At 37.8% G+C, this 26,997-nt stretch overlaps 1 protein-coding gene across 1 annotated transcript; it reads right to left on the reverse strand.

Moving 5' to 3' along the window:
* Positions 1 to 352: 352 nt before the first annotated feature.
* Positions 353 to 23,396, reverse strand: alx4a (ALX homeobox 4a). The gene is made up of 4 exons (XM_028439154.1): positions 22,831 to 23,396; positions 9,564 to 9,883; positions 4,824 to 4,952; positions 353 to 2,618 (listed from the first exon to the last, which is right to left on the reverse strand). The coding sequence occupies exons 1-4, from the start codon at positions 23,222 to 23,224 to the stop codon at positions 2,298 to 2,300; spliced, it is 1,164 nt and encodes a 387-aa protein (XP_028294955.1). The 5' UTR covers positions 23,225 to 23,396; the 3' UTR covers positions 353 to 2,297.
* Positions 23,397 to 26,997: the final 3,601 nt, after the last annotated feature.

The raw sequence follows: 26,997 nt of genomic DNA on the forward strand, positions 1-26,997 counted from the left end.
AGAGTCATTAAAATAGGCCGAAAGCAGTCGAGTGGCCAAAAAATGGGCAAATAAAAAGGATCCAGGTGGTATGTAATGGCAAAGGGTAGCTTAAATGTGGCAAAATGTTAGTGAAAAAATGGCAAAAATGAGGCAAAATGTAGGGGGGAAAAAATTAAACAAGTGGTATTTATTGGGTAAAATTTAGCTTATTTGCATAAAAAGATTAAAGAAAGAACAAAAGTTTGATAAGTGTTAAAAAGAACTTGCAAAAACTGACAAAAAAAAAAAAAAATTGGAAAAAAGATACAGTATTTATTGGCAAAGGGGTAGCTAAAGTCTGAAAAAAGTGTGAAAAGGGGAAAAAATGTAAATGGTGAAAAAAGGGGTTCAAAAGTTTCCCCCTTTTAAGGTTTTCTGGGGGAATCATTGAAATTAATACATAAAAAGCCACATGTTGAGCATCACTGACTTAATAACGGCTTCTACATGGTGTTGCTGATAATCTAGTGGGCTGGTCAGGACAGAAAATGCCAGGGCTGAATTTTTGTCCCGGTACACCCCTGGATATATATAATATCAGATAAGATGTAAAATGTTAACGTAGTCATGTTTTGCTGGTAATGAGCAGAGGCAAACTAAACAATGCTCATATGTTTTGCTTTGACATTGAAAGGGAGGGGAACAGAGGTGACTTTGCATGTTTGGGATAGTGAAACACTGGTTATTTGGCCAGTGACGGCAAAAAAAAAAGAGCCAAAACGCCTGTTAAACTCCCCACATCCTTTCAGTGTTTTAAGTGTGGACACACTGTGCTCTGCTTCAAAGGAGCTGCTGCTGTGTTCTCTGTTTGTCCTGCAGACTCACTGACTGGTGGGCACTTCTAGGCCCGTGGGACAGGAGATACACAAAGGGGTGCACACTACACTCATGTGTGTCCACTCCGTGTCCGTCTGAAAACAGAGCGGGGTCTGTTTTGGACAGGACTCAACCCTACTGTTACACGCACACACACACACACACACACACTGTGCATCAGCAGCCCCGGTCAAATCAGCAGGTGGATCTCACACACCCAGATCACACTTAAACAAACCTCTTCTCCTCTGTTTGACTTCTAAATGCAAGAATCCCAGGCCACTGATATAAACACCAAGGGATGGTTATTTTTAGGTTTATCTGGACTTGAAAACACTGGGATTTTCACATTTTCTGCAGCTTTTTCCCCTTCATCTCAGTGGGAATTGAGTCGCTACAAGTCACCTTAAAACAGAGATCCTCAACCACAAGAATCTTTGGTTTTGAAAGGGATTTATTCATGCATGCAGCATGGTTATTATTAAAGCTGATTTCCGGAGTTTCTGAAAAATCTGTATGTATGAATCTTTTGAAATGTGAAAAAATACCTAACTAGTCTTTTACTATGGTCTACTGCGGTGGTCATTCATATACTGTACATTAATGTATATAAGTCCCTCCTTCATCCTGTAGACTCCTATACAATGATCGCTGAGTACACCAAGCCAATAGGCTTTGACTTCCTGTTTTTGAGACTGTCAATCAAAGTGAATGTGGAACAGTGCACGGTAACAAGGCCGCGCGTCACAACAGGTAAATATGATTTTGGCTCTTACCTGACACATAGACCTACATTAATGTGACGCGATGCGACCTTGTTATGTTCCGCAATGCCCGTGCAGAAAAGTAGAGGCGTGGCTTCTGGTAGATTGGCAGAGGCAGTGGGAGGAAGTGAGGCTGTTTAGGGCGGGACATGGAGATGTTTATCAGAAACTCCGGATATCAGCTTTAATTCATATCACTAACATTAGATGATATTAGTTTTGGGTTTAAATGTGTTTAATAAACCAAATGTTTTCAATGAGTTTTTAAAATATTAACTTGTTTTCTAATGATCCTTTGCTCACAATCATATATGAGAATTCAACCATTTACTTTGGGGCCATTGCGTGTTATAAAGGGCTGATGGTGGGTCCTGATGCCAGCTCAATGTGAATTTAGGTTTTCTGGGATGTTTGGCTGACTCTTCCGTAAACCAATACTATAAGGTGTGAAGAATAAAAAAAAAAAAAACAAACCAAAAAAAAAAGCTCAATATTTAAATAGCAAGGTAAGAATTAGTTAGCACCAAACATGCAGACTGCAGCCACCACTGTACACACACAGAAGCAACCTCTGTAATTAACAAATAAGTGCATGGATTTGTTTGAAATAATTAAAGATCTATCGTCATTTTGACTCCTGTTATACAGTACAGCACCTCCTGCCCTGCGAAGCAAGGCACTGCCTATGTTACCAAATCATGTGGCCCAGGATATGGCTGCGCTGTGCTCTTTGGCTTTCATCCTCAAAGCAGCGATACTGGACGACTTGCGGTCAGGGTCCATGTTGAGATCGTACGAGTTGATGCCTGTAGCCATGCCGTGAGATCCTCCGAACAGGCTGCTCATGTGGGGTTGACCCACGTGACCCCCGGGGCCGGCCACGCCCAGGAAGTCGCTGAGCCCGCTGGCAGAGTGTGGGTGTGGCGTCATGCAGGGAGTGACGGTGTCGCAGGGCACCACGCAGCCTGGGACAGGAGACGCTGCACTGCTGCCACCCAGCCAGGACGGGTTCTGAATCTGAAATGACAGCAAATCAGATTTGGATCTATTTATTCACCACTCACACAATCTTTAGATTAGATTATTTATTTATTTTATCCCACAGTCGGGAATTGAACATATTACAGCAGCCAAAGACACAAAAAGCAACAAAACAAAATACAAAAATTAGGGAAAAAATAAAATAAACAAGAAGACAGTCATCAACATCCCTCACCAGATTGGTTCTCATTATAACGCACAACCTTTTCCTAAATGTCCTAAATCTAACTTAGAAAATATTATCACATCAGAATATAAAATTACTATCGTAAACATTTTCTAAGAAAAGTTGTCCCCTTTGAAGATACCTCGAACAGAGTAAAAAAAAAAAATGGAACAAGGGCAATAACTCCGAAAAAATAATTGCTCGCTTCTCATTTTCAAACTCCATCAAGGTATTGATACCCTGAAGCCACACGCCACATTTGGTTATCCTATCTTAAACAGTTGGCAGGGGGGTAATAATGGATACTGGACAAGTTAACAGTATAGAAAATATATAAATAAGTGATAAGTGGGGTTTTACAATGAGTAGTGGGTAATAATGGGTTTTACTATTAATAATATTTTATTACACTGCTCATGTGGTGGCAGTGGCTGCCTCTCAGTCTGAGGTCTCTAGGGCTCTTATTGTTTCTGCCGGCCTGGCTGCACTTTCGTGCCTGAGTCCACACAAGTGGTTCCTGCACAAACATTGGTCATGGATGCACTGGCCTTGGGCTGTGGGATAAGCTCGTACTGAGCATAACCTTAGACACGTTGGTCCCAAATACCAGTTTTAGGTATAACCACTCCCTCCCTCCCCCCCTCTGTTCACGGCCACCACCATTATATTTCAGCTGCGTGCTGCGTCGCCCGCTTCACTTTCTCCACACTTGTCACCAGCCTGGATGAACTGATTACACAACACAATAAGCACAACTATAACATCACATCTCACTGTCACCTGAAAAACAGTTGACTCCTCCCCACCCCTTCCATTTTCCTACCCTGACTCCCTCTTCCCTGTTCCCCTTCCCCTCACCCAGGTGTAACACTGCCCTCTCTGTTTATGTCCTCCCTTTAATAAAGTGTTTCTTACCCTTCCTTAGGGGGGGCTGGTGATGGCCACAATTATGCAATACAATTAATAAAACACGCATTGCTGTCGTGAAAAGATTGCACTTCATGTAGTGTTGACCTTCGACAGAATGTGCAGACAAGGGACAAAAAAATAAAAAATAAATGTATATTATTAATAAGGGGTTTTATTTCTTACTGAAACACTTAATAAAAGAACAGATTAAAAGAGTACAGACATATTTAGATGATATTAAACTGTATTTCTGTACAGCTTTTCTCTGAGTATTCACTAAAAGGGTTTTTATCTAATCAAGGGTTCCCAGAAGGGGTTCTATACTGTTATCTTGACCAATATCAACTATTTATTTTCTTTTTAAGTTTTTTTAATTTGTTCTTTCCGTATTTGTATTTACCTTTCTTGTTTGCTTGCTCTATGTGTCTTTGGCTGCTGTAACATGTGAATTTCCCCACTGTGGGATAAAATGAAGTATAATCTAATCTAATAACCTGGGCTTGCTCATACAGCCATTTATTAGAGCACAGGTCTGTTTCACAATGTGTGTTTTCTGGGTAAATAAAAGTGTGCTTTACAAGTTGGTGCTGGATTGATTTAAATACTATTTTCTCCTTCATTGAAATTCAAAAGCTGAAATCAACCCAATTCCAAAGATGCATCTTTTTAGAACTAAACTTGATCCTGATCAAATCTTGATGATCCTACAAATGATTACATTTCTAGAAAAACAGGTGGTGGATCAGATTTGATAAGTTTATAAAAAACGTTTTGTATATTTAATTTTTTTTTTGCATGTGTTTCTTTGTTCAAGTTTATACCTAAATATAAATTCAGCTGTGCTTCTATCATGGATGTTGGAAATATATCATCAAAACATCTTCAGTGTTGGACTTGAGTATCTATAAGAGTTTGGCTGCCACTCATGTGATTTTTAGAAATTGGCTCCAGATTTAATTTGGTCCCAAATGTGAGTACAGAGTGGAATGTTTCTATTCTACAGCTTATGTGAATGAATTACAGGTCAACGTGCTATAAATAGTCTCTCCTGACCAATGAGATATTTATTATGGATTAAAATCCTTGTTTTTTTGTTTTTTTTTTACCTGTGCGTAGTTCTCAGGGCGTGTTAGAAGTGGCAGCTCATAAGCAGTGGAGAAGTGAGTCCGGACCTGCTGCATCTGACCAAAGCGCTCCCTTTTCCTCCATTTGGCTCTTCTGTTTTGAAACCAAACCTGCAAACATTTTAAAAGAACATTCCGATTGTTTACAAATAACTGAGTGGTGTACAGTATTCTCGCACACTTGAAACCAAAAACCTTTGACAGATAGATCAATATTTCTCTTTCAATAGAAATCCATGTTTCCTTTATAAAGGCCAATTCCTGGGAAAATGCTTAAGGCAGTGAATCCAAATGAATACCTGGAGCACTTTATTTTTCTTTCGATTGTGTCGTCTTTATTCCGTTTTGATTAAAAGGCATAAACATATGAAGCTGTAGAGGAGATGGTAGTAGAGTCTGAGAACAAGCTTTCTAAAGTAATCCAAACACAACTTGTCCGTCTCACTTTTGCTTATTTATCGCTGACAGGAACAGAGTGCTTTTTGTTGTCTGTAATCATCTCTGACATCTCACTCTGACGCCACTGTTTACCCAAAGCTTCAGCGTGTTTGATTTTCCATCAGAGCATTTAAAGCCAATCCATATACATTTGTGTCTTGTGGGCTTCGGATGTCACCTGACAAGGTTCTCTTCTAAACTTTTGAAAAAACCATGAGGTTGTGTTGATTGTGTTATAAACTCAACAACAATAACTTGTCTACCTCACTGGTTTCTGATACCACTTCTCTTATTCCGTCTACACTGGTAACTGCTGCACTATAAACCTGAAAGGGAGAATGGTTTACGACTGAGGTTAGTTCTCATTTTCTTTTTTAATTTCCTGAAACTTGAACCTCGTGACTTCTGCACGTCGTTTCCTTCATGAATTGATGCAACCCTCGGATCAGACGAGATCATCCGTCTTTTCTCGGTGGTTCACACTTCCATTCCTGCTCTATGTCTCACTCGGGACCTTCAATCCCAAACACACGTTCACTATTACTCTAAAGACACAGTTGTTTGATGATTGTGGTAATTACATGAATCCTGCTGAAATGTTTGCAGGTATTCCCTGTAACATAACCTTCCTGTATCCGCACACAGTTCCACCAAAGCCTCTGTAGCTGTACAGCCATGCAGTCTGTGGGCTATTACACCAGGAAAGCACATTTCTGTGTTGCACACACTGCACTGTGACAGTAATTGGTAAAGACCTTGACAGCTTAAGTAGCTGGTGGACCTTCATTGAGGCTTTATTTATGTTACAGCCCAAGAGAGAAAGAGCAGAGAAATGCCAAACTGGCCCCAGCAGGAGGGCCGTGTGGGGCTGTGTGCACTTTGAAGTGAGAGAGCGGCTCAAAGGATTGATAGCCCGCCTCTGCTGTCACTCATGTCAGCCCCCCAAACCAAAGTACGGAGAAATCCAAGGGCTGAGCCTGGCTTTGGTTTTCCAACACCACCCCACCCCCACCACCACACCCCCACAAAGTACTAATAATAATATGACTGAAACACCTCAAACCACTGTTGTTCTTCATTAAATGTAAAGTTTATTCTCTCCTCCACCACATCATGTCTGATTTCCCCTGTCAATTAAAGCTAAGCTAAGCACACAAACACACCCCGTAAACTGAAAAAGAAAGAGAAACTCAATCATGTAGAAGCTTTTTCAACTAAAGTTATTATATCATTATTAGCTGCAATGATAATGTCCCAGTGTTTTAGAACCTGCACTTTATAAAACAAGTATATCTAAGTACGTGTTTCAGCGTAGCGCACTCAGAGCCCGCAAACCTCTGCCAAGTGCCAAATATCTTCTTATTCAGATATTAGCAGTTATCTGGATCAGTGATCCTGATCACGGTACCATGATCATTCAAATTTAAAAGCCTTGGAAGAAATTTCTATCCCCATTAATAATGCTAAAGTAGGTCCATTCAAATGCATGAGGACGACATTTTTTTTTAATTTATAAATTTACAATGAAATGCGCAATCCGGATCTGATTCAGGTGAAACTTGGTGGGTTGATTGAAGAACTAACCCGACATAACTGAGTAAAACTTCATAAATATCAGTCAATTACAAACTGAGATATGAATTTTGGAAAACTCGCTAATGATGATAGAGATTTTTTGACTTTTCAAAGATTGAATGGAATGTTCCATGGCGTAAGGTCTGTCTTGGGTTAAGATTTGTCAAAATTATGTAATTATGAAGTAATCCTACTAACAAAGACATAAAGGCCAGTGAAAATATCACCCAATAAAATGAGTGATTAGAAAAAAATGGAGTACTTTAGTAAATAATACATGAAAAAAATCTTATTCCTTGCCTTTCAAACTAAATGTATGTTTTTATTACTGTTTTCCATTGAACATTATGTAAATGTGTATTCGGCCAACAATGGAACTTAAAATTATTTACACTCCTCTCTTTACCTTTTAATGCAGGCTATCTAGAGATTTATCAAACAGCAGAAAACAATACCATGAGCTCCAGCTATTTTTTTTCCGTCACCCAGCAGACGTCGCCAGTAAATTGTCTGAATTCTGCACAAAATGATTGAGGACCAACTAGCTATGAGGGTTTTAAAAGTATCACAATTATACAATTATCATAATATTTTCACACTAAACAGAAATCTAAAAAAAAAAAAAAAGTTCTTATTTTAAAAATGATGATATCTGCAGGTAAGTCTGCGTCCTTCCTGCTTACTGGGCCCCTCCAAGTCCCCTCCATCACCTTAATGAACTGTTTGGGTTTATGAAGTACGAAGAACACCTTGTGAACTCCACGTCAGACGCCTTTCGGGCGCTTTTTACCGGCAGAAGAGAAAATCTGAAGGATGTGTTGCTATTGAAACCCTTGCCCCTTGACCTTTGACCTTCCTGTGTAGTGCATGTGACTCAGATCTGAGCCCCACTCTCTTCCTTTGAAACACTGAGACTGAAAAAGCAAACAACTCCTGGCCGCGTCTTTCTCTGTGCTTGAGTTTTACTTCTTTCAAAACTCGCCTTTCAGTCACCGCCATACTAAAACTCTTACATATTTTGAATGTAAGATTTCTTCTTTTTTTTTCTCTCCACCCCAGATGCAGAACTGATGAGCTGTGAGCTCCTATAGCGTGTGAATGACTCGAGCCGCGTTCAGAGCAGCCTCCTCTCTGACTGACAAGGCATCTCGTCTCTTTTATCTTTTTAACTTGAGTGTTTAAGAGGTCCGCAGGGAGAGCTGGGAGCTGTAAACCTGCGTCCATCTGAAGCAGACAGTGCCTGTGATAGCACGAGCAGTGCGGCATACCTTCAGAGACCCTGGAGGCTGCACACACTTCCTGTGCTTCAACCAACGATCTTTGTCACGCAGGAGTTTATAGTTTGAATGGATTTCTATCTTGTCCCGTGCTGCTGCTGCTGCTGCAATGAGTCAAAAGCGAGGTCGGAGTAGTGATGGTGAAAGATTTCAAATATGGCTGGTTGATCTACAGAAAGCTCATGGGAAGGGTTTCACACCTACCCAGGAGACCCCAGCAGGGACACATTCTTTTCTGAGCTCAACTTTAATGAAAGAAAAACAGAGAGAATCTGAGGGCTTTGGTGGTCGTACTACACGCACACACACGCACACACACACACACACACACACACACACACACACACACACACACACACACACACACACACACACACACACACACACACACACACACAGTGCAAGAACAATAGAGAGCTCATTCTCATGATGACAATGACGTGTTAAACTCAAGGCCCTCGGGCCATATCCGGCCCTTTGGAGCATCCAATTTGACCCGCAGGTGTGAATGACACTCAATATTTGTAGGGGCTCATAGTTTTTCCCGGTGCTCATTTTGCATGATTGCCATCATTTTTATTGTTAAACTGTTGAAAAAAAGCGAATTTTTTTTAACAAAATGTTTCAATTTTCCTCAAATTTTTACATAACATTTTCCTTAATTAAATAGAAATTTCTCACAAAATCCAGGAAATTTAAAGTTAAGACCCTGTTGGGACTGATATCTATCACTTATTGCTCAGATATTGTGGGTTTCTTGGGTATTTTGTATTTTGTGTATACGTAGAAGTGCAAAAACTAGGGCACAATGTTGTTAAAATTACTTTGTTTTCTCGCATAAAAATGTGAGAGCAAACTGCTCAGTATTTGGCCCCTGAACTAAAATGAGTTTGACACCCCTGCTTTAAATCAAGTAATTTGTATCAGGACAGTGAGGACACACACACACACACACACATGCTGACCACAGGACACATTCACAAATTAAGTACAACTAAACTTTAACGTTTCAGAGTAAAAAGCAGTTTGTGTTGATGCCGTGGAACCAGCAGAGCCGACCAGGTCTCCCCATCTGTTAGTGAAAGTCTGGACATATGAGGCGCAGGCGGCTCAGACCTCACCACCCCCTACAGGGCCCCTGGCCTCGGTGAGCTCCCACTCCCCCACACTCTCTCTTGACTCCTACATTAGCAGATAAATCTCTGGTGTTGTTCTGTGAGTGACGTTATCTCTGCTGAGCAGCAGATGCTGAATGATCCATGAGGTTGAGTTATTTACGCCACTCTGCTGTGATGTAGGGATCTTCCGTATTTTCCTACAGGTCTAACATATGGGGGCCAAAATCAAACCGCAAACTCCCACATTCACTATAAGAGAAGTAGTTTTACTTCCTTTGCAGTGCAGTGCATTGTTGCTACATGTAAGGCATTACCTGTACGCGGGCCTCTGTAAGGTCCGTCCTCAGTGCGAGCTGCTCTCGAGCGTAAACATCAGGATAATGTGTCTTCTGGAAGACCTTCTCCAGCTCCTCCAGCTGGTAACTGGTAAACGTTGTGCGGTTGCGTCTCTTCTTTCCTTTGTTGCTTTCGCCGCTGTCTGCTTTGTCCAGAGGGCTCGCCAAATCTGCGCCTGGCTGCATATCAGAGACCACCTTGACACCTTGTTCCTTCCCCGTCAGATATCTGGTGTCCATCCCAGGAGGGTCAGAGTCCGGTCCCAAATCTGAGTCTGCCAGACCAGAACTGTCTTTACCTGCAGAGAGTAGAAGAGGTGACATAAGGTAAACAACTGGGATATAGACGACATGAGCTGAGTTTTCACTACCCTTGGAATTACATGAAATCAAAATAACGCAATAAAAGCTGGTAATGGAAACACCTGAATTTTGAAAAAATACTCAAATATTGCTAAAAAGTTTCATGAGGAGGAAAATCGGACGTTTCAATATTGAAATGTGTTGCAAAAGTGTCTTGGAAACACTTTTTCCGCAAACGTCACCGAACGTGACGTACCTGGTCACATCACCACTTGTCTCCGAGAAAACGTGTGGACAGAAGAGGAGACCAAAAACATTTCTAAGCATTATACGTTAAAATTATTACTACCACAGTAAACGTGAAACAACAAAGGAATGCAGAACGTTATAACGAGGTTCTGAGCGTCCATCTTACCATCCAGTCCAGTTACGAGGCTCCTGCCCAAAACAACCTTTAATGGAAACGCGCAATTATACTTTGTCGACATTCCGTCATAATTTCGTTGTTCACCTGTGATCAATGATAATAAAGACTATTCCATTCTATTTAGAAATATCGCTTTTATTTTGCAAAAATCTGTAATGGAAACACAGCTACTGTGTTTTTTCTCAGTCCAGTCTCTCAAAGTTTGTGACAATGGCATGAAATGCATCTGGATGAATTTTTTCGTGTGTGGCAACATGTTTTCTAATATTTTACGTGCTGCAGGGTACGATATAACCCAAACCCTGAATGAAGCGCACAAAATTAATTCAGATTGAAGCAAAAATAAATTGGAAATTTGTGTCGCGCAGCACGAAAACAAAAAAAGCTGAAATTGTGGTGGCACGTGTTCACCATCAGAATGTGTTATTCTTAGAGACAAATATGACAATGAATACTTAAGGTGTTGTCTCTTGAGCCACTGTTGTTTTAAAAGTGTTGTTGGTTTGAAGCCCGCCTCTTCCCAGTAATTCTCTTTGTGTCCTTATCTGGTGGTTGGAAGGTCAGTTCCCACCTACTGACAGCCACATGGTACAGCTACAGATATGGTTTACCTCCGCCAGAATGACTGTTACGTCAATAAAAAAATACATTTGAGTTTCTGGGAACAAAAAAAAAGGCACATAAATCAAAGCCATTATCATTATTAATATTGTTATGTCCAGTTAAAAATGATGGCCTGTTTTTGCTATTACTTTTAGTTGACATGACATGAAAGCATAACAAGATAAATGTGTGTTTAATGTCTTTTGTATTACCGCTTTTCTTCAAGATTTAAGGCCACAATGCTGATTAAACTCATGTGTGAATCTCCAAGTGAATCAGACAATAGAAAGAGATCTGTCCAGGTTTGGACTTTATGTTTTCCCTCTGTTTGGCACCTTATTCACAGGACTGAATCTGTCTTTTCCTTCTATTTTCTTTTTTTTTTTTGGAGGCCAACTGTGTTTCTGGTCTCTGCACGCATCTGCGACTGCAACTGGTGACATGCAAACATTGCTAATCCTGGTCAGACTTGCAGAGAGCTGGAGCCTTTACCATCTGACTCATCGCGAGGGAAAGACTGGGTAACTTACAAAGAACAGGCGCACTTCATAGTCTGCAGGGAATCGAACTATTACCATCTATTTCATCTCTATGTACAGAACATAACTTCAAATCCATTCAATATTTTAAGATGGATTTCAGTTCATTTGAGTTTTGCGGGCGGTGGGGAGTGTGTCATGTTTTGTGTCCTTGTGTGAAAATTGCTGCTGAACATTTGTGTCAGTGTGTTGGGCTATCAGAGTGTGTAACGGATGGCTTGGATCTCCGGCTGCTTACGGCATCCAGTCGTACTTCATAGATCATCCCGTGACGGGCCGGGTTAAATAACACACTGGCCATAATTTAGGAATGGCAGAGATGGACCGATTTGTTCTTTTGGAATACACCCTCCATTATACACTCATAAACACCTCTCTCTCTCACACACACACACATGCATCGCTTTACGTCCTTGTATCAGATGCACCTTATCAGAACCTTGTTGTGGCTTCAGTTCCTATAACAATTTAACTGATTTCTAGTAGTTTTTCAGCCAAACATGAAGAAAGATTTCTGTGCTTTGCACACGTGCTCCCATCATGGCTGCAGCTTCACTGTAAAATCAAAAGCAGCTTCAGGGTCATAAATCTCCATTGCAGTCTGTGCCAGTGCTCTTGTCTTTCTTTCTTTCTTTCTTTCTTTCTTTCTTTCTTTCTTTCTTTCTTTCTTTCTTTCTTTCTTTCTTTCTTTCTTTCTTTCTTTCTTTCTTTCTTTCTTTCGCTGCTGCCTCTTGCTCAACAAACCAATCCGATTGAGTATTTGGTGCCATAAAGAAGGAAAGACAATGAAAGACAGTGTTTCAAACTCTACTTAATGATTTTTTTTTAGTTGCCATTTACTGCCCCGGACCATTTGCTCATCAATGCATGAGCTGATGCAGAAATGAGCTGAAACCTTTTGAGTCCTACCCTAAATGTTGCGTAGTAGTACAGTGATTTGTACTTATTATTTAATATCCGTCAAAACATGACAGCCCTGATCATTATATTCACCTTGACTTTGCACATTGACAATAGCATTATTGGCTTCGTAACAAACACTGAATGACACAAAGGCAGTTGCAGTTGTGGTCTAAAGGTCAACGAAGCACAATATGCACAACGATAACATCACATTGCACTCTCACCTTAAAACAGTCAACTCTTTCCAACCCCTTCCATTTTCCTACCCTGACTCCCTCTTCCCTGTTCCCTTCCCCTCACCTTGGTGTAACACTGCCCTCTCTTACCCTTCCTTATGGAGGGTTGGTGATGGTTAAAATACATGCAATAAAATAAATTCATTTATTTATTTAATTGCAATAACAAAACATGCATTGCTGTCATAAAAAATGCACTTCATGTAGTGTTGACCTTCGACAGCATGTGCAGACAAGGGGAAAATAATAATAATAATAATAATAATAATAATAATAATAATAATAATAATAATGGTCAATGAAGAAGACGTGTAATAGGAGAGTCACTGGTTCCAATCTGCTGTAGGTCTTCACTGTGCCTACAAGCAAGACAAACTCCCAGGGTGCTACACTGTGGTTTCCCACTGCTCCCCATGGATGCAGAGGAAGAAATTTGTGTAAGTACCCGAACATATGTGACAAAAAGTCATCTTTATTTAAAGTTTTTAATTCTGTGACCTCGTCCTCATGAATAGTCTCATGCATCTGCAAGATAAAAGCTAAAAATATTTTCTTACATCGACAAGAAGAGCATAAAACCTGTCTTTCTTTAATGCGCACAATATGTCGACTTATAGGACTGATTGCATTTCAGTAAGTTGTGGTGTGATGAATCGCCCACAGTAGCTGGACAAAAGGCTGGTGCTGAGGAGCTGATGGTGATTTTTTGCTGCGGGATTCACCCAAAGCTTAAACTGAACAAATGTGCTTCATGCTTGAATAAATATGTTTCAGTTTTTCTGTCTTATCTTTTATTTTCCCCCCAAAGCTGGAGCTGTGCGTGAAATCCTGAGGCCTCTTCCTGATCAAAGGCAGTGGACATTACATCACTGAGGTTTCTTTTGGCAGGAGTGTGTATTGGAAATGTGTCCTGTATGTTATCTGTGCAGTCTGCGCGGGCCCCGGCCCCTCCTGCAGAGGATCTCAGATGTGTAAAGAACATGAGTAAGTTCTTCTGATAACAATGTAGTCATAAAAATGTGCCGAACATATGCTACTTCAATTCTTTCATAATGTGCTTATCGCTTCATCTAACTTTACCTGCTGTGTATAAAAGAGTCATTTATTCATCAGTAGGTCCTACTATTGAACCAACAAACCTCCACGACAACATCTTTGATTAGAAAATGACAGTTATTGTGATTTTAGTTGAAAACACATTGTTTCTGTACTGATGACTCCGACTTGAACTCGGACTCAAGCTCTGGCAGAATTAGGACTCTGAGAATTACTCATCAATTCATATTTTGTTACTTTATTTTTTATTACTTATTTCTTCTGGTATGTGTGTTTAACTGAGTGTGTGTTTACGTGCCGTTGGCTGTGCGTTTTGCCTTTACAGATATTACAGCCAGCGCTGCAAAATGCATAGCAACATTATTGTTGTCACAGAACGATCGAAGAAAATGTCGAATTTTAACCGACATCTGTCCAGGAGGCCCCCAGAGAAGTGACTAGATGCGGATGCTAATGCTACTTTGACTGTTGATGACGTTGTCATAAGCTAGCTGCTATAATGAAGACAATGTTGGCCTCTAAAGTTACTCAAGCAATGGCTCCACGATGTTTGGTTAAGTTGTGATATGTTTTTAACGTCACAAACGTGCAACCTTAAACACGAAAGTTAGGTAACATTATGTGTGTTCTGCATGTAAAGCAAGGGTCACCAACATGGGGCCCATGGGCACTTTGTAGCCCTCGTGGACCGTGTGAGGTGCCCTCAGGAGCTGTAGTCACCAATGAGCTCCATCTAAAATCTGATTTACTTGCCAGGTTTCAAACTCACAAAGATAAACAAAAATGACAGATGTAGTCAGAACTTTAGTAGAGTTAAATACTGCTGGACTTGATGAGTATTTCTATTAAATTAACCATCTTTAAATGTGATTTTTGTTTTTTACTAAAACAATGTGTTCAGTTGTTGCAAATATCTTGTTAAAGATGTTGCTAATTTGGTGTTTGGATTGTGCAAACAGTGTTGTTTTAAATAAACAAAGAGAGGATTTTTATAAAATATTACAAACTTGTCAAATTGCACAAACAAGTCACATGTTTTACGATTGGTTAAAACATTGTTAGTGGCTTTCAAAACAAGAACATGATGGTCCTTTATGAAATGTATTGAAACAATTGCATAAATTTAGAAAACATTAAATGTTGCATGTAACACTTGAACATTTCTTGGTGTTCCTTATCCTTTTAATAGAAGTGTAAATCAAAGTGGTAGCCCTTCAGATTAAAAGAATGTAAAGAATATTCTGGTAAATTGGATGAAACGTGACAAGAGGACTTGGACTCAGGCTATGGTGACTCGTCTACAACACTGAAAGCCACGGAGCAAAATGTATAACTCTTGCATAGAATCAACACAGCTGGTTTTAAAACGGGGAGCTAACCTTCACACAACTCCCAGTTGATATATGAGGCTGAGTGTCAGCGTGAAAATGTTGTTCTGGAGAGACATTCGGTGTGGACAGCTATTAATTCTCAGTCAAAACATCAAAGTGTAAATTAACTGGCTGTAAAGCATTGGGGCTACTTCCCTGCCTCTTTACTGAGAGCGACTGCAGGGGTCAGCTCATGGTGTTAAGAGGAAACACTATAAATTACACAGCGAACAGGGACTGACGGAGATTAACAACATGTTGCTCAGACTGAGAAAGGAAAACTGAATCTGAATTAGTGCCGAACAGAGAGGATCAATCATGAAATTAATCACACGAAAGGAAGGAAGGAAAACCAAATGCTCAATAAAAAAAGGTTTGTTTTTATGTAACATGGAGCGTTAACATAAACAGAGTATAAGTAACACCTGTCAATTCTACTACATAAGCTGTGGTCCAAAGTGTCACAAATAAGTAAAAAAAAAAAAAAAGACAATCCATTACAGCAGTAGTAGAGCACTAGTAAATAGAGTCAGCCATCTTGGAGCACATATTCCTACTGGTTTTTGTTCCAATAGAAACCAGTATTACTCTTCTTTAATTATCTTGAACCCACTCCTGTATAAAAATATCATTCTTATAGTAGCTTGACATTTTTGTAATGTTTCTATCAATGATCCAACACGATCTCGTGGGAAAATTATAGTTTCACTTTGTGCGCGTGCCAACACAACTTGCACATTTTTTTTGCACAAACTTTTAAACTCGATTCAATTGGAAGTTATATGTGCAACTCCATCATTCAGGGTTTGGGTTTGGTAGGGGTGGGGATGATACATATAAATACATTTTATGATGCGCAGCATGATTAAAAAAAAAATTTAAAAAAACCAACAATTGTCCTGCACTTCTGCAGCACATAAACATTTCGTGCTGTGTGACAAGAATAAATATTGTGCCCTGCAGCATGTAAAATATGAGGAAATTGTGTAGCCAACAGGGTTGGAGTCAATTACATTTTTAAATTACAGTTACGTCTTCAATGATCCGTGTTCAACTACGACTAAATTATGAGTACGGTGACCAGCATTCTTTCCAATTACAATTAAATTACATTTTTATTTCATTTCTTTTTTTATCCTCAGAAAGTCAATTATGATTACATGTCAATTACTAAAGTTCAATTACAATTAATCACAATTACTGAGCCTGAAATAAATAACCTAATAAAAGTTATAACCTTCCTTGTGTTAGCTTTCTGTTACCATCTCTTATGATAACAGGTCCTAAATCATCTGTAAAATACACTAAAAAAATAAATATATATCATCTCATTTCTTTCCTATCTGTTGGTTACATTGTTAGGTTTCCTAATCAATGAAAATATAATTTTTAATATTTTTGTTGTGGGTGTCTGAGCTTTTTTTGTGTCAGATTTAATTTTTTTTCTAAATGGTAAAATGTGGGAAAGCTTGATATGAAACATAATTTAATATTTGTTTACTACATGTGTGTAGAACTGTACATAGAACTGTAACATGGTTCCACAGTTTTGCGTTAAATTATAATTGACCATTTTTAAAGAATTTCCATAGCAATTACAGTACAATCAAGTATCATCGCTGTAAAAAGGTCCTCAAAACGTAATGAACATGTGCTTAAAAAGTATTAGGAGAACATGCATACTCCACACCCAGGGCCTTCTGGCTCTGACATAAGAGTGCCAACCACCATGCTGCCTGATATGAAGACTATTATAGATATATGTGAGATAGAAGTGATAGGCATTGGTGGACATTCAGTGGGTCAATGAAAGGCTAAACGTGGAGCTGAGCTCAGGCATGATGCAGACTTCTATTGTTGTTCTTTACACACACGTTCAGTTAACATGGAGTAGTGACAGGCAGAGCAAAGGAAGCCCTGGACTCCACCAGCCTTTTGGCCCTGCTGCTCTCACTCGGCCATGCAAACTGAGCCTAATGTAAATTACCCTGCCAAACTTTGGGCTAAATGGTAAAATGATCCTGAGTCCTTGTCACCTCCACTCATGTCATTGAGTCCATGAAGTGTGTCTCGGGTTTTCTGGGCTGTGGCTGTTTCCCATTACACCCTGCTCTAACCAATCAGCCAGACGGACATTACAGGAGGCTACGACGCTGTGCTGGTTAGAAATCAGACGGGGACAAAAACAGATGAAAAGAGGATTACAATGATTAACTAATGCATTTACATTTACGGTAGATCCCAGGTTCCCAAAGTGGGGTACGGGTACCCTCAGAGGTATGCATATTGTAATAGGGGTTACATGAATACAAAAAATAACCATTGGAAACTAGAATATAAATGGACCAGCGGTCAGGAGCCTCCGTGCATTGCCACAAATTACACTTTAGCCGACTACTCATGGATACAGCTTATTATTATTGTTATTATTATTATTTTTAATTATTATTATATATTATTCCTCAATAGGATAGGTAATATTCAGAGACAAATTTCACTGTAGGGCTACATTGTATGTGACATTACATCAGTGGTTCACAATTTTTTTTGGGTCGTGACCCATTTTAATATCGATAATTTTTGGCACCTCCAGAGACTTTTTTGTTTTCTTTTTAGAATTAGCTTTTGATAATGAGGTTTAGTGCACGAAGTCATATTTTTATGCTGCATTTTATATGAACTAGATTTTTAATTCAAAGAGTGAAAGTATAGAATACAGTAGTTTAAGTTTTGTGCGTGGTGTTGTAATTTGAAAAATAATATGAATTAAAACATTTAAAAAAATAATTTCAGTATTTTTTTTTTTTATTATTATAAATTATAAGACATTTTAGGGGATCCCATTTGAATTCCAGGCGACCGCACCCACGGTTTAAAAACACCGCATTGCCCCATTGTGTTTATTAAGTGTGCAGTGGTTAGGGGGTACATAGCTCCAGGTTAAATGTCTCAAAAGGTACCTGGACTGTGAAAATGTTGGGCAACACTACGTTAGATGTTCTAAAGTGTAACTATGGCGTAACTAACATTTGAAATGAGAATAATGTGCATTGAACGCCTCTGACACAAGCAGTGTGTCATTCATGGAGAAAAGAAAACTGGTGTTACTTCTCTAACATCACAACAGACGTAGACGGTATAACGCCAAAGTCCCGTCACACGTAGTCTGCGCTACGTAGCTTGTTGTTCCGACTTTAAATTCGATCCGTGCTGTTGCAGAGGGCTGTGCTTTGACACCAGAGGGGATCAAACAGGGTTGCTAATGGATTTTCTCTGCTGAGTGTGTGCATACAGGCCAGGGGAGCTCATCACCACAACAGATGAGGGCAGGAACGCTAAAGGTAAAGGTCAGCACGCTTCCACACGGGGGGAGTGCACGGGAAGTCTGATGTTTAGTGGCATTACACATTAGGAGTGTGACGATATCTCGATATGGCAATATATCGTGATATTTTTCACACGGTCGATTATCGATATCCTCGCATTTTTTTTAACTATTAATTTTTTTTTTATTCATTTATTTATTTTTTTGATTCAACATTTATTTTAATATTTTCAAAACCTTTTCTGCTTTTTCACTAACACGTGCAGGTACGTCTTCACAGAAATATTGTCACTGTTTGTTGAAGGAACCAATATATTGTTTACTGGAATATTGCACTATAATGGTGTCACTGGTAAGAAAGACCATATTTTTTGTTTACAGAAATCACTATTAGATATACTTATTCGTTTACATTGGTACGTTGACACTTATTTACAGAAATGTTGCACTAAAATAGTGTCACTGTTCATAGGACACTTTTTCACTTCAGAGATATAAAATAAAAATTGTATTTTTTCACTTAATCTTTTTTTTTTTCTTGTTACGTCATAGATTATCATAGATTGATTCCTGACCAATATAGCGATAATCTCAGTATCGTCATATCGTAAGATAATCGTTATCGTGAGCTGTGTATCGCGTATCGTATCGTATCGTGAGGTACCCAGAGGTTCCCACCCCTATTACACATACTGGGATGAGTTCCATAGCTGTGGCCACTTCATGATTCTAAACTATTGCTTGCCCTTTAAATTAAAAATTTGGTTTTATTTACATCATTTAGTCATTTGCTATTCTAATTTTTCAGTCTGCCAAAAATAAGTATTATAGCCTGTGCTATAAACCACATTTAAATATTCTAGTTTTCTGTTTTTTATTTTGACATTATTCGGTCAACGTTTCCTTAAAAAGTCATGATATGTCATTTGATCGTAAATGTTTAGTCAACTCTATGACGTTATTTAATGCAAACTTGTGTTGATTTTGTGTACCCACTGGATTGGCAGTGACACGACAGGAACTCTAAGATAATTATGTAAATGTTTAGGAGACTTTCTATCAGAAATGTCTCAGTTACAGTTAGCAGCTGCAGTCATCACATCACCCCTGACTCAACTTGTCAAGCTGCAAATGACTAGAAGGGAGAACATGCATTTCTGAGTATGTTTAACTACACACGGAGGCTGTGAAGTACAGGTTTGATAAAGGAAATGCAGCAGGGAGTTAAAAACACTCACACTTCAAATGAAAACATTGGAAATGATTTCCACCTTAAGGCTCGACTGCCTCCAGTTCCAGTTTGGTGTGTGGGGAGTTTTATAAACAGGGGACACTCATGGTTAGAACCACTGCAAAATCACTTTTTATTTTCTTCTTCCGGCATATTAAAATATGTTCAATATGTACAAGATATGTCAATATCTGTAGGGCATGTTCTCAAGTCATTGGTTGCATCCAAAATTGGGTCGCGGACCCTTTTTTATTAGGTCACCTTAACAACAAAAGAGAAAATAACCTTACGCTTATTTTAATACGCTAATTTTGAAGGGCATTTATATCAATTTACTTCTGTAACAATGAGTGTCAAAAATGTAGCGCTTAATTTTATTCTTTCTTTTTTTAAAGTTAATTTCAGCTTGTTTTTTTTTTGTTTTTTTAAACCTACACCATCAGATATTTAGAAGAAAAGTTGCTGATATTTTTTCCGTTTTTTTTATTTTTTAGTTGCTCTTCTTTTTTCTTGTTTTTAGCATTTGAATATAAAGAAAAACTGCATCTAGAAAAGAAACTGAAAGGCGATATAATATATAATTTGGCTGGTAAAATAAAGCGTACAATAAAATATATTTATATTTTAAGGCTAAACTGTGACCATGACCAGACCAGCCTTCAGGATTGGCCTGTAATTATTTTAATTTTTTTCCAAAGGCTTAACTTCCAGAATAAGACTTAAAAAAAAAAAAGTTTTCATAACATTAAATAATTCATAAGTTTGAAAATAAAATCATTCAAAAAATGCGTATTTTAGGATGTTATATTTAATATTCATTTGAAAACCTTTCATAACAAATTTTGCAGGGCTTAAGAAATATAAGAGGTTTATTGCGATATTTGAAGTTATATGTTGTTCAATATGATGGATTTATTATTAATAATAAATGGAAGTGCTCAGTCAAACCTAAACTTTGTAGAATGTTACATTTACATTTTGTAAAATCTCACCAAGGTCACAAGTAGCTTGTGATGGACCATCGTTGGACCGCAGCCCGTCGGTTTGACACCTGCGTTCTTTGATACAGAATCTGATGAGTGAATATGTGGATGTCTGGGATTGAGTCGTCCATGTGTGCTGCAGCGTGTTCGATCACATGACTAAAAATGAGAGAATGTGTTGTTGATTTTAAACATGAAGGCTATATTATTTAATAGGTGTTCATAAATGTCTGTGTTACTTTTATTCCACAGGTTGAAATGGTTCATATATGCGTGTCCTGCTTGGGTCTGCGAGCCATATTTTTAACACCAGTGGTACAGAACATGGAATATGCAGGAACTGAAGCAAAAATGTGAAGAATGGGAATGTAGGCTATACTAGAATTGAGTCGCAGTGAGTGAAAGAAAATCAAATATGATAAATATTAGTTTCTATAGAATCATGGTTTTAGCTCTTGCACACAATGAAGGGACATTTTTCTTCTGATTTATTCCACAGAGATTTGTCAATACGTGTTAGTGACTTCACTCCAAAACAAGATGAAGTATTTTTAATTAATAGGTTATTAAAAAAATGATATATAACATTAAAAGTGTCAGAATTAGGGAGTTGATCACATTTGAAGAAGAAAGAGATGAATGAATGAATGAATGAATGATTGAATTTCATGTATTTTTAAGGTTTTTAATTGATTATGCTGTTAATCAATAAAGAGTAAAGGCTTATTAGCGATATATTTTTATTCAGTCATCATTTCCCTCAACTCACCAGGGTTAATGGGTCATAAAAACAAATGGAAACCTTATTATAAGAGCTTTGGAGCAGATTGATCTGTGTCTTGTTATGAAGCCATAAGGGAGTATTTTTAAAGTTCTGTCCAAACGTTCATAAAAAAAAACAAAAAAAAAAAAAAAACTCCTCCAACAAAAGGAAAAGCCATGATAATGATGGACAAGCAGAGATGAGGAATAAATAGCCTTCTACTACATTTCCTGCCAGAGATTGTTCCAAGATTATAATCCAGTTTTATTTAAGTGTTGTTTTTATTTCATCCTCATCATTATTAAACTCAGAGCTCACTTTTTTTTTCTTTTTTTCAGGGAATACAACAGGATTTATTTAGTCATAAAATTGGACGAGGGTCGGATTTGTGGGGTATTAATTTATATCCACAGACCGGTTCATTTAAAACTCGGTCTTGTTGTGAGGATGTTATATTTCACGGAGTATTATCCTCCTTTTTTTTAATTTTTCTAGGTGAAACAATTTATCAGATAATTCACAAAATATTTGTGACGATTCAGGCTTTAAATTTCTATATTGTGTGTGCGAGTACAAAACCAAAAAAATAAAGTTATTAAATGTCTAAATCCTCATTACGAGTCACTCTTTTCTTTAGATTTCGATTAGATTATTATTTCCAAATGCACCCGGATCCTGATTTGGTTTTTTTTTCCCCAAAAAAAAATAATATATTAGGTTATTTTCTTTTTATTGTGGTTACGTGAGCGTTCAGTGACGCCTTCACTGGCCTTCCTCTCTATTTATTTCCCACTCTCCTAGACTTCATTAAAACAAGATTTGCAGTGGACACTTTTAATTTGGCATAAATAAATAATTAGGATTGTTTAGTTGTGTCCCAAACACATCAGGTCAAGTATAAGAACCATGACCTGATGTGTGAAGTGAGGAGAAAACGGAAATCCAAAGAAAGCTGCGGCCTAACGAGGGTCAAAGTTTTATTCCTGCCCTCATCATTCACCAATTACTGCCGCGGCCTCTGCGCAATTCAACCTAATTGGAGCCAATCGGGTCGCAAGTATCAGCGCTTCTTAAAACCGGTTAATTCAATTGTCCGACTCAGCTCCAATATTAAGGAATGTAATGCAGATTATCGCGTTAAATGTGCTCTAATTTAATTTTGATGAGCAAAGAGACAATTTCATAGAATGGGGGAGGATTATGCTTTTTACGCTCCTGTGCGCCACGACCCGCTGCTGCCATGGAACGAATAGAAGGTGATTTACGCACGAAATCTACCTGTTTTTCTCCTGAAGTTTGTGATACGCGCATTTATAATATGAATATTTGACTGAAAAGTACTAAAACACAGGCTCTTTAAAAATGATTGACCAGGACAGATCTGTCAGTGCACGAGTGCATGCCATTTAGGCACGACATGTGTTTTTTTACACCGTTTTGTAGCTTGTAGCTTTTAACACGTGTGTTTCTATAGCTTAAAATATGTTTTCCTTTGACGCACACTCACCGTAGCACGGGATGAGCCCACCGTTGTGGCCCCTGTCCTGCTGCAGTTTCTCCTCCTCCGGGGGTGTTCTGCACGGAGACCTCTGTACAAAGAGGTGGTATTTGCTGAAAGTGCCTTGCCCAGCTGCAGCGGCATCCAATGACTGGCACTCCTGCTGGAAGGGGCTCCGGGACTTGTCTCCGTGATAAGCCTGACCTTTGCTGGGCAGGAAGGCTGTGCTGGGGCTGTATTTGGTGTCAGTAGCTGAGTATGTCCTAAAGTGGTCCGCCTGGTGATCCCTGCCTTGCGCAGCGGCAGCGGCGGCAGCAGCAGCAGCAGCAGCAGCAGATGATGGGCTGTAGTATGAATCCATGGATGTCATTTCGCTGTATGGAACACAGGTCTCTGCGTTCATGCTTAAAAAAGATTGAAGAAGAAAACAAGACGAAACTATGTCTCTCTCTCTCTCTCTCTCTCTCTCTCTCTCTCTCTCTCTCTCTCTCTCTCTCTCTCTCTCTCTCTCTCTCTCTCTCTCTCTCTGTCTCTCTACCTCATCAAATACGCACACAGCCCATACCAGACCACAGCTGGATTTGGTTATAAAACCATTCAGATCTTTTCCAGGAACCACTGGCTGTCGTTGACCAAACACTCCAAAAAAAAAAAAAAAAAAAAAACTCCCCCTCAGGTTGGAGGAGAGCTACACAAAGCCTAGAGTCTCTCTCTGAGGACATGCAGGACGCAGCGCTACGGACCTCAGGCCTCTCCACAGAGACTATACCGATGACACGAGCTAGTTATACAATGTTTATTTGCTCCAAAAAAAAAAAAAAAAAAAAAAAAAAGGGGACGTTATAAACACAAGGGGCGGAGGTCCAACCACGTGACATTAATGCAATTTGGATATGAATAAAGTGAATGAGTGATGGCACTGGAGCGGAGAGGGCACGATTTTACGCATCGTTCGCGATGGTTCATCAGGCCTTTAAATAAAACTGCTTTTCTTTGGGTTCATGACACGAACACTTTATTTTTTAACCTACAAAATGAAACAAAACAAAACAAACCAAAAAAAACAAAACATTTTTCTCATTGATGAATTTCATTATTTGCGGATACAATCATTAATTTATAGGAGCAAGATGAGGAACCTTTCGTTTTTGCCTGTTATGATCCATAAGCATTTCAGTGAATCAAATGAACTCATTACGCACCTAAAAAGCAACGTATTAAAAATATATATTAACCACATTTCCCAGACAAACTTTCCCACGTGTATTCGATGTTGCCCTCGTATTTTTTATTTATTTATTTTTGGGTTTTTTTCAATTTAGTTTTTTTATTGGTGAAACCTACTTTTATGTGCGCATCTATTAGAGAAAACCTTCAAAATACGCGCTGCTTCGAGCAAACGTCTCACAGATTGTGATGGGAAAAAAAAAACAATCCATAACAGATTTACTGTGTTTATCATTCACTAAAGGTTTACATATAATGTAAATTTAATGTAATTATTGCGAACCATCCAACCATGTATAAACTGTCTTATTTATTTATTCATTTTTAAAATGTGTCATGATTTGTGAAAAAATAAAAATAAAAAATCTCTTTCGTTTTTTGTAAAAATAAATAAATTGGTTTTTATGCTATAAGGTTTTTTTGTTTGATTTAATGATTTTACAGATTAAGGATCATTTCCCCCATTTTTTTAAAGACGCATTTCATTAATTGTTAGATGAAAATTGTGCCTCTTAAATGATCTAACAAAAGCATTTGTTGTTTTATTTTCTAGATGAAACGTTAAAATGCTCTATAGTTACTCTGCTTTAAATGTCGTCGTTATTTCAATAAAGTTAATAAAGTTAATGAAGTCAATATTAAAATGAACTAAAAAAACAAATTCCAAATAAATCTGTTTTAGGTTAAATCGTTTAAATTTGTTTATCATTTATAGATTTTTTTTTAATGTATATATATATATTTAAAAAAATGAAATAAGTAATTGTTTTTATAGATTTTTGAAGAAAATAACGTGTAACCGTTTTGGAGTAATTTTATTATTTGAAGAAGTTGTGGTTTTAGTACCTTTCTCAGTCAATTGATCATCAGGTTTTTATTTAAACTGTCGGATAAAGTTTTAAAATGAAGTTGGTGGAAGTTTCTGGATCAGAAACATGATTTATGTGCTCGGATTTTTCCCAGAATGCTTCACCAATTTGTTGGTTGATTCCTTTTCAACATTTTTGGAAGTTTCCTCAAATGTTTGCTCATTTTGTCTCAAAATGTTGAAAAGACTTATTGTATGATAGTGAAAGTGAAATGAAGATTGTAATGTCGTTATGTGCAGTAGTTTTCTGCTTTGTGTTAATGTTGCTCTTGTGCCAGGCAGCAGTTTGAATCCCTGAGGTCATCGAGGTTTGGTGGAAAATGTGATGAGCTCTGAGTTTATAAGCAACCAGCAGAGAATTGACAAACTCACAGCCTGAAACTATATGTGGGTCTATTCTTCTTCTTCAAAAAAAAAAAAAAGGACTCTCATAGTCTCTCACACACACACATGGTGGACATATGCATGCACATGTGCGAATTCAGAGATATTAAAAAAAAACAAAAAAAAAACTGTGTGAAATAGTAGGAAAAAAATCTGCTGAACATAGAATTCAAATGTTCTCTGAGAGTGAGAGGTGATGAACTAATGCTCACCAGTTCTGAGGAGGACACCATTACTTTACAGTCTTTGTAATTAATTAATAACAGTCCAACAAATAATTAGTCTCAACACTTCTTCTAGACTTTGATTCAAAGCACTTTGCTCTATAGTAGCTTATTGTTTAGCCCTTAAAGATCTCATATATATATTTATATATATATTCAAACTTTAATATATAAATAGATATATATATATGGCAAGCCGTTCAGGAAATTAAATATATATATATTGAAGTTTGAATATATAGTTGAGCATCTGATATATATATATATATATATATATATATATATATATATATATATATATATATATATATATATATATAAAGAAACTTGTGGACCAATATGATAAATTTTTTTTATTTATTTTTTTTTTCTTTTTAAATCATATCATCAGACATCTACATCTGCAAAAAAACCCAAAAAAAAACAAGATAATTAGACTTTTGTATCTTTGCGGGCATAACCATTTTCATATTTGTTTATTTCATTTAAAGATGGTATTTTATCATCCTTGATTGTTATATACATATATGTATATTTATTTTATTATATTATATTTTTTGCAATGAAGTGCACAATGTGTCTGCAAATGGTCTAATCTAATATATATGGCAGCTCCAGGATGTCTGTAACCACTGCAAACAAAGGCTTTATATATTTACTGTCATGTGTTCACGCCGCAAAGCTTTGGTCTCCTTTTATTTCACAGAGAAAAAAAATGTCTTTAGTTTTTATTTTTTTTAAATGAATAATTTTTACAATGAGAAACATTCACCGTCTCCTTTCTGATTTCTGTGCCATTATTCAGCATGTAATGGTCTAAGAGTGTGAGAGGCTCTGATCCTCACTGCTGCTGAGACCATATTCATGCTTTCAGCTTTCTGGCAAAGAGTAAAAGCTTCCCTCTGTTAGTGGCCACCTGGGGCGTATAAAGCAGTGTCAAAACACACATACACACAAAGTAGAAGCGTGTGTAGAGAAAATAGAAAATCATGCAATGATTTACTCCAAAACAATTTCTTAACACCCCAAAAAGAATCACAGGTTCCCTGAAATAATACGGTCAAATTAATTCAGGAAAAGATCACCTGAAATGACAAAATTTCACATGAAATCACATGTCATGTCAGACCGATAATTAAAGTTTAAATGTACAAGATGAAGCAGTGTATGATCACGCTGTATGTGGTATTGCAAAATATACATGTTTTAATTAAATGTCCCTGTAATGTACTGTAAGAGTAGAAATTAAAACTTACAATTTAGGAAAAGTAACATCATCATATTCAATTCAATTCAATGTGCATAGATGTAATTTAGTTTACAGTCTGCCAGTCAGGAAAAATGTCAAAAAATAACAAGGAAAACAGTTGTAAATTTAAAAGAAACACAGCCAGACGCTACAGAAGCAGATTCAGAGTTCATGGAAGGACAATGATCCCAATGAGGAAATAAATAAATACACACAAGAGTTCG

Source organism: Gouania willdenowi, chromosome 3 (assembly GCF_900634775.1).
Source record: "Gouania willdenowi chromosome 3, fGouWil2.1, whole genome shotgun sequence".
Classification (NCBI taxonomy): Eukaryota; Metazoa; Chordata; class Actinopteri; order Blenniiformes; family Gobiesocidae; genus Gouania; species Gouania willdenowi.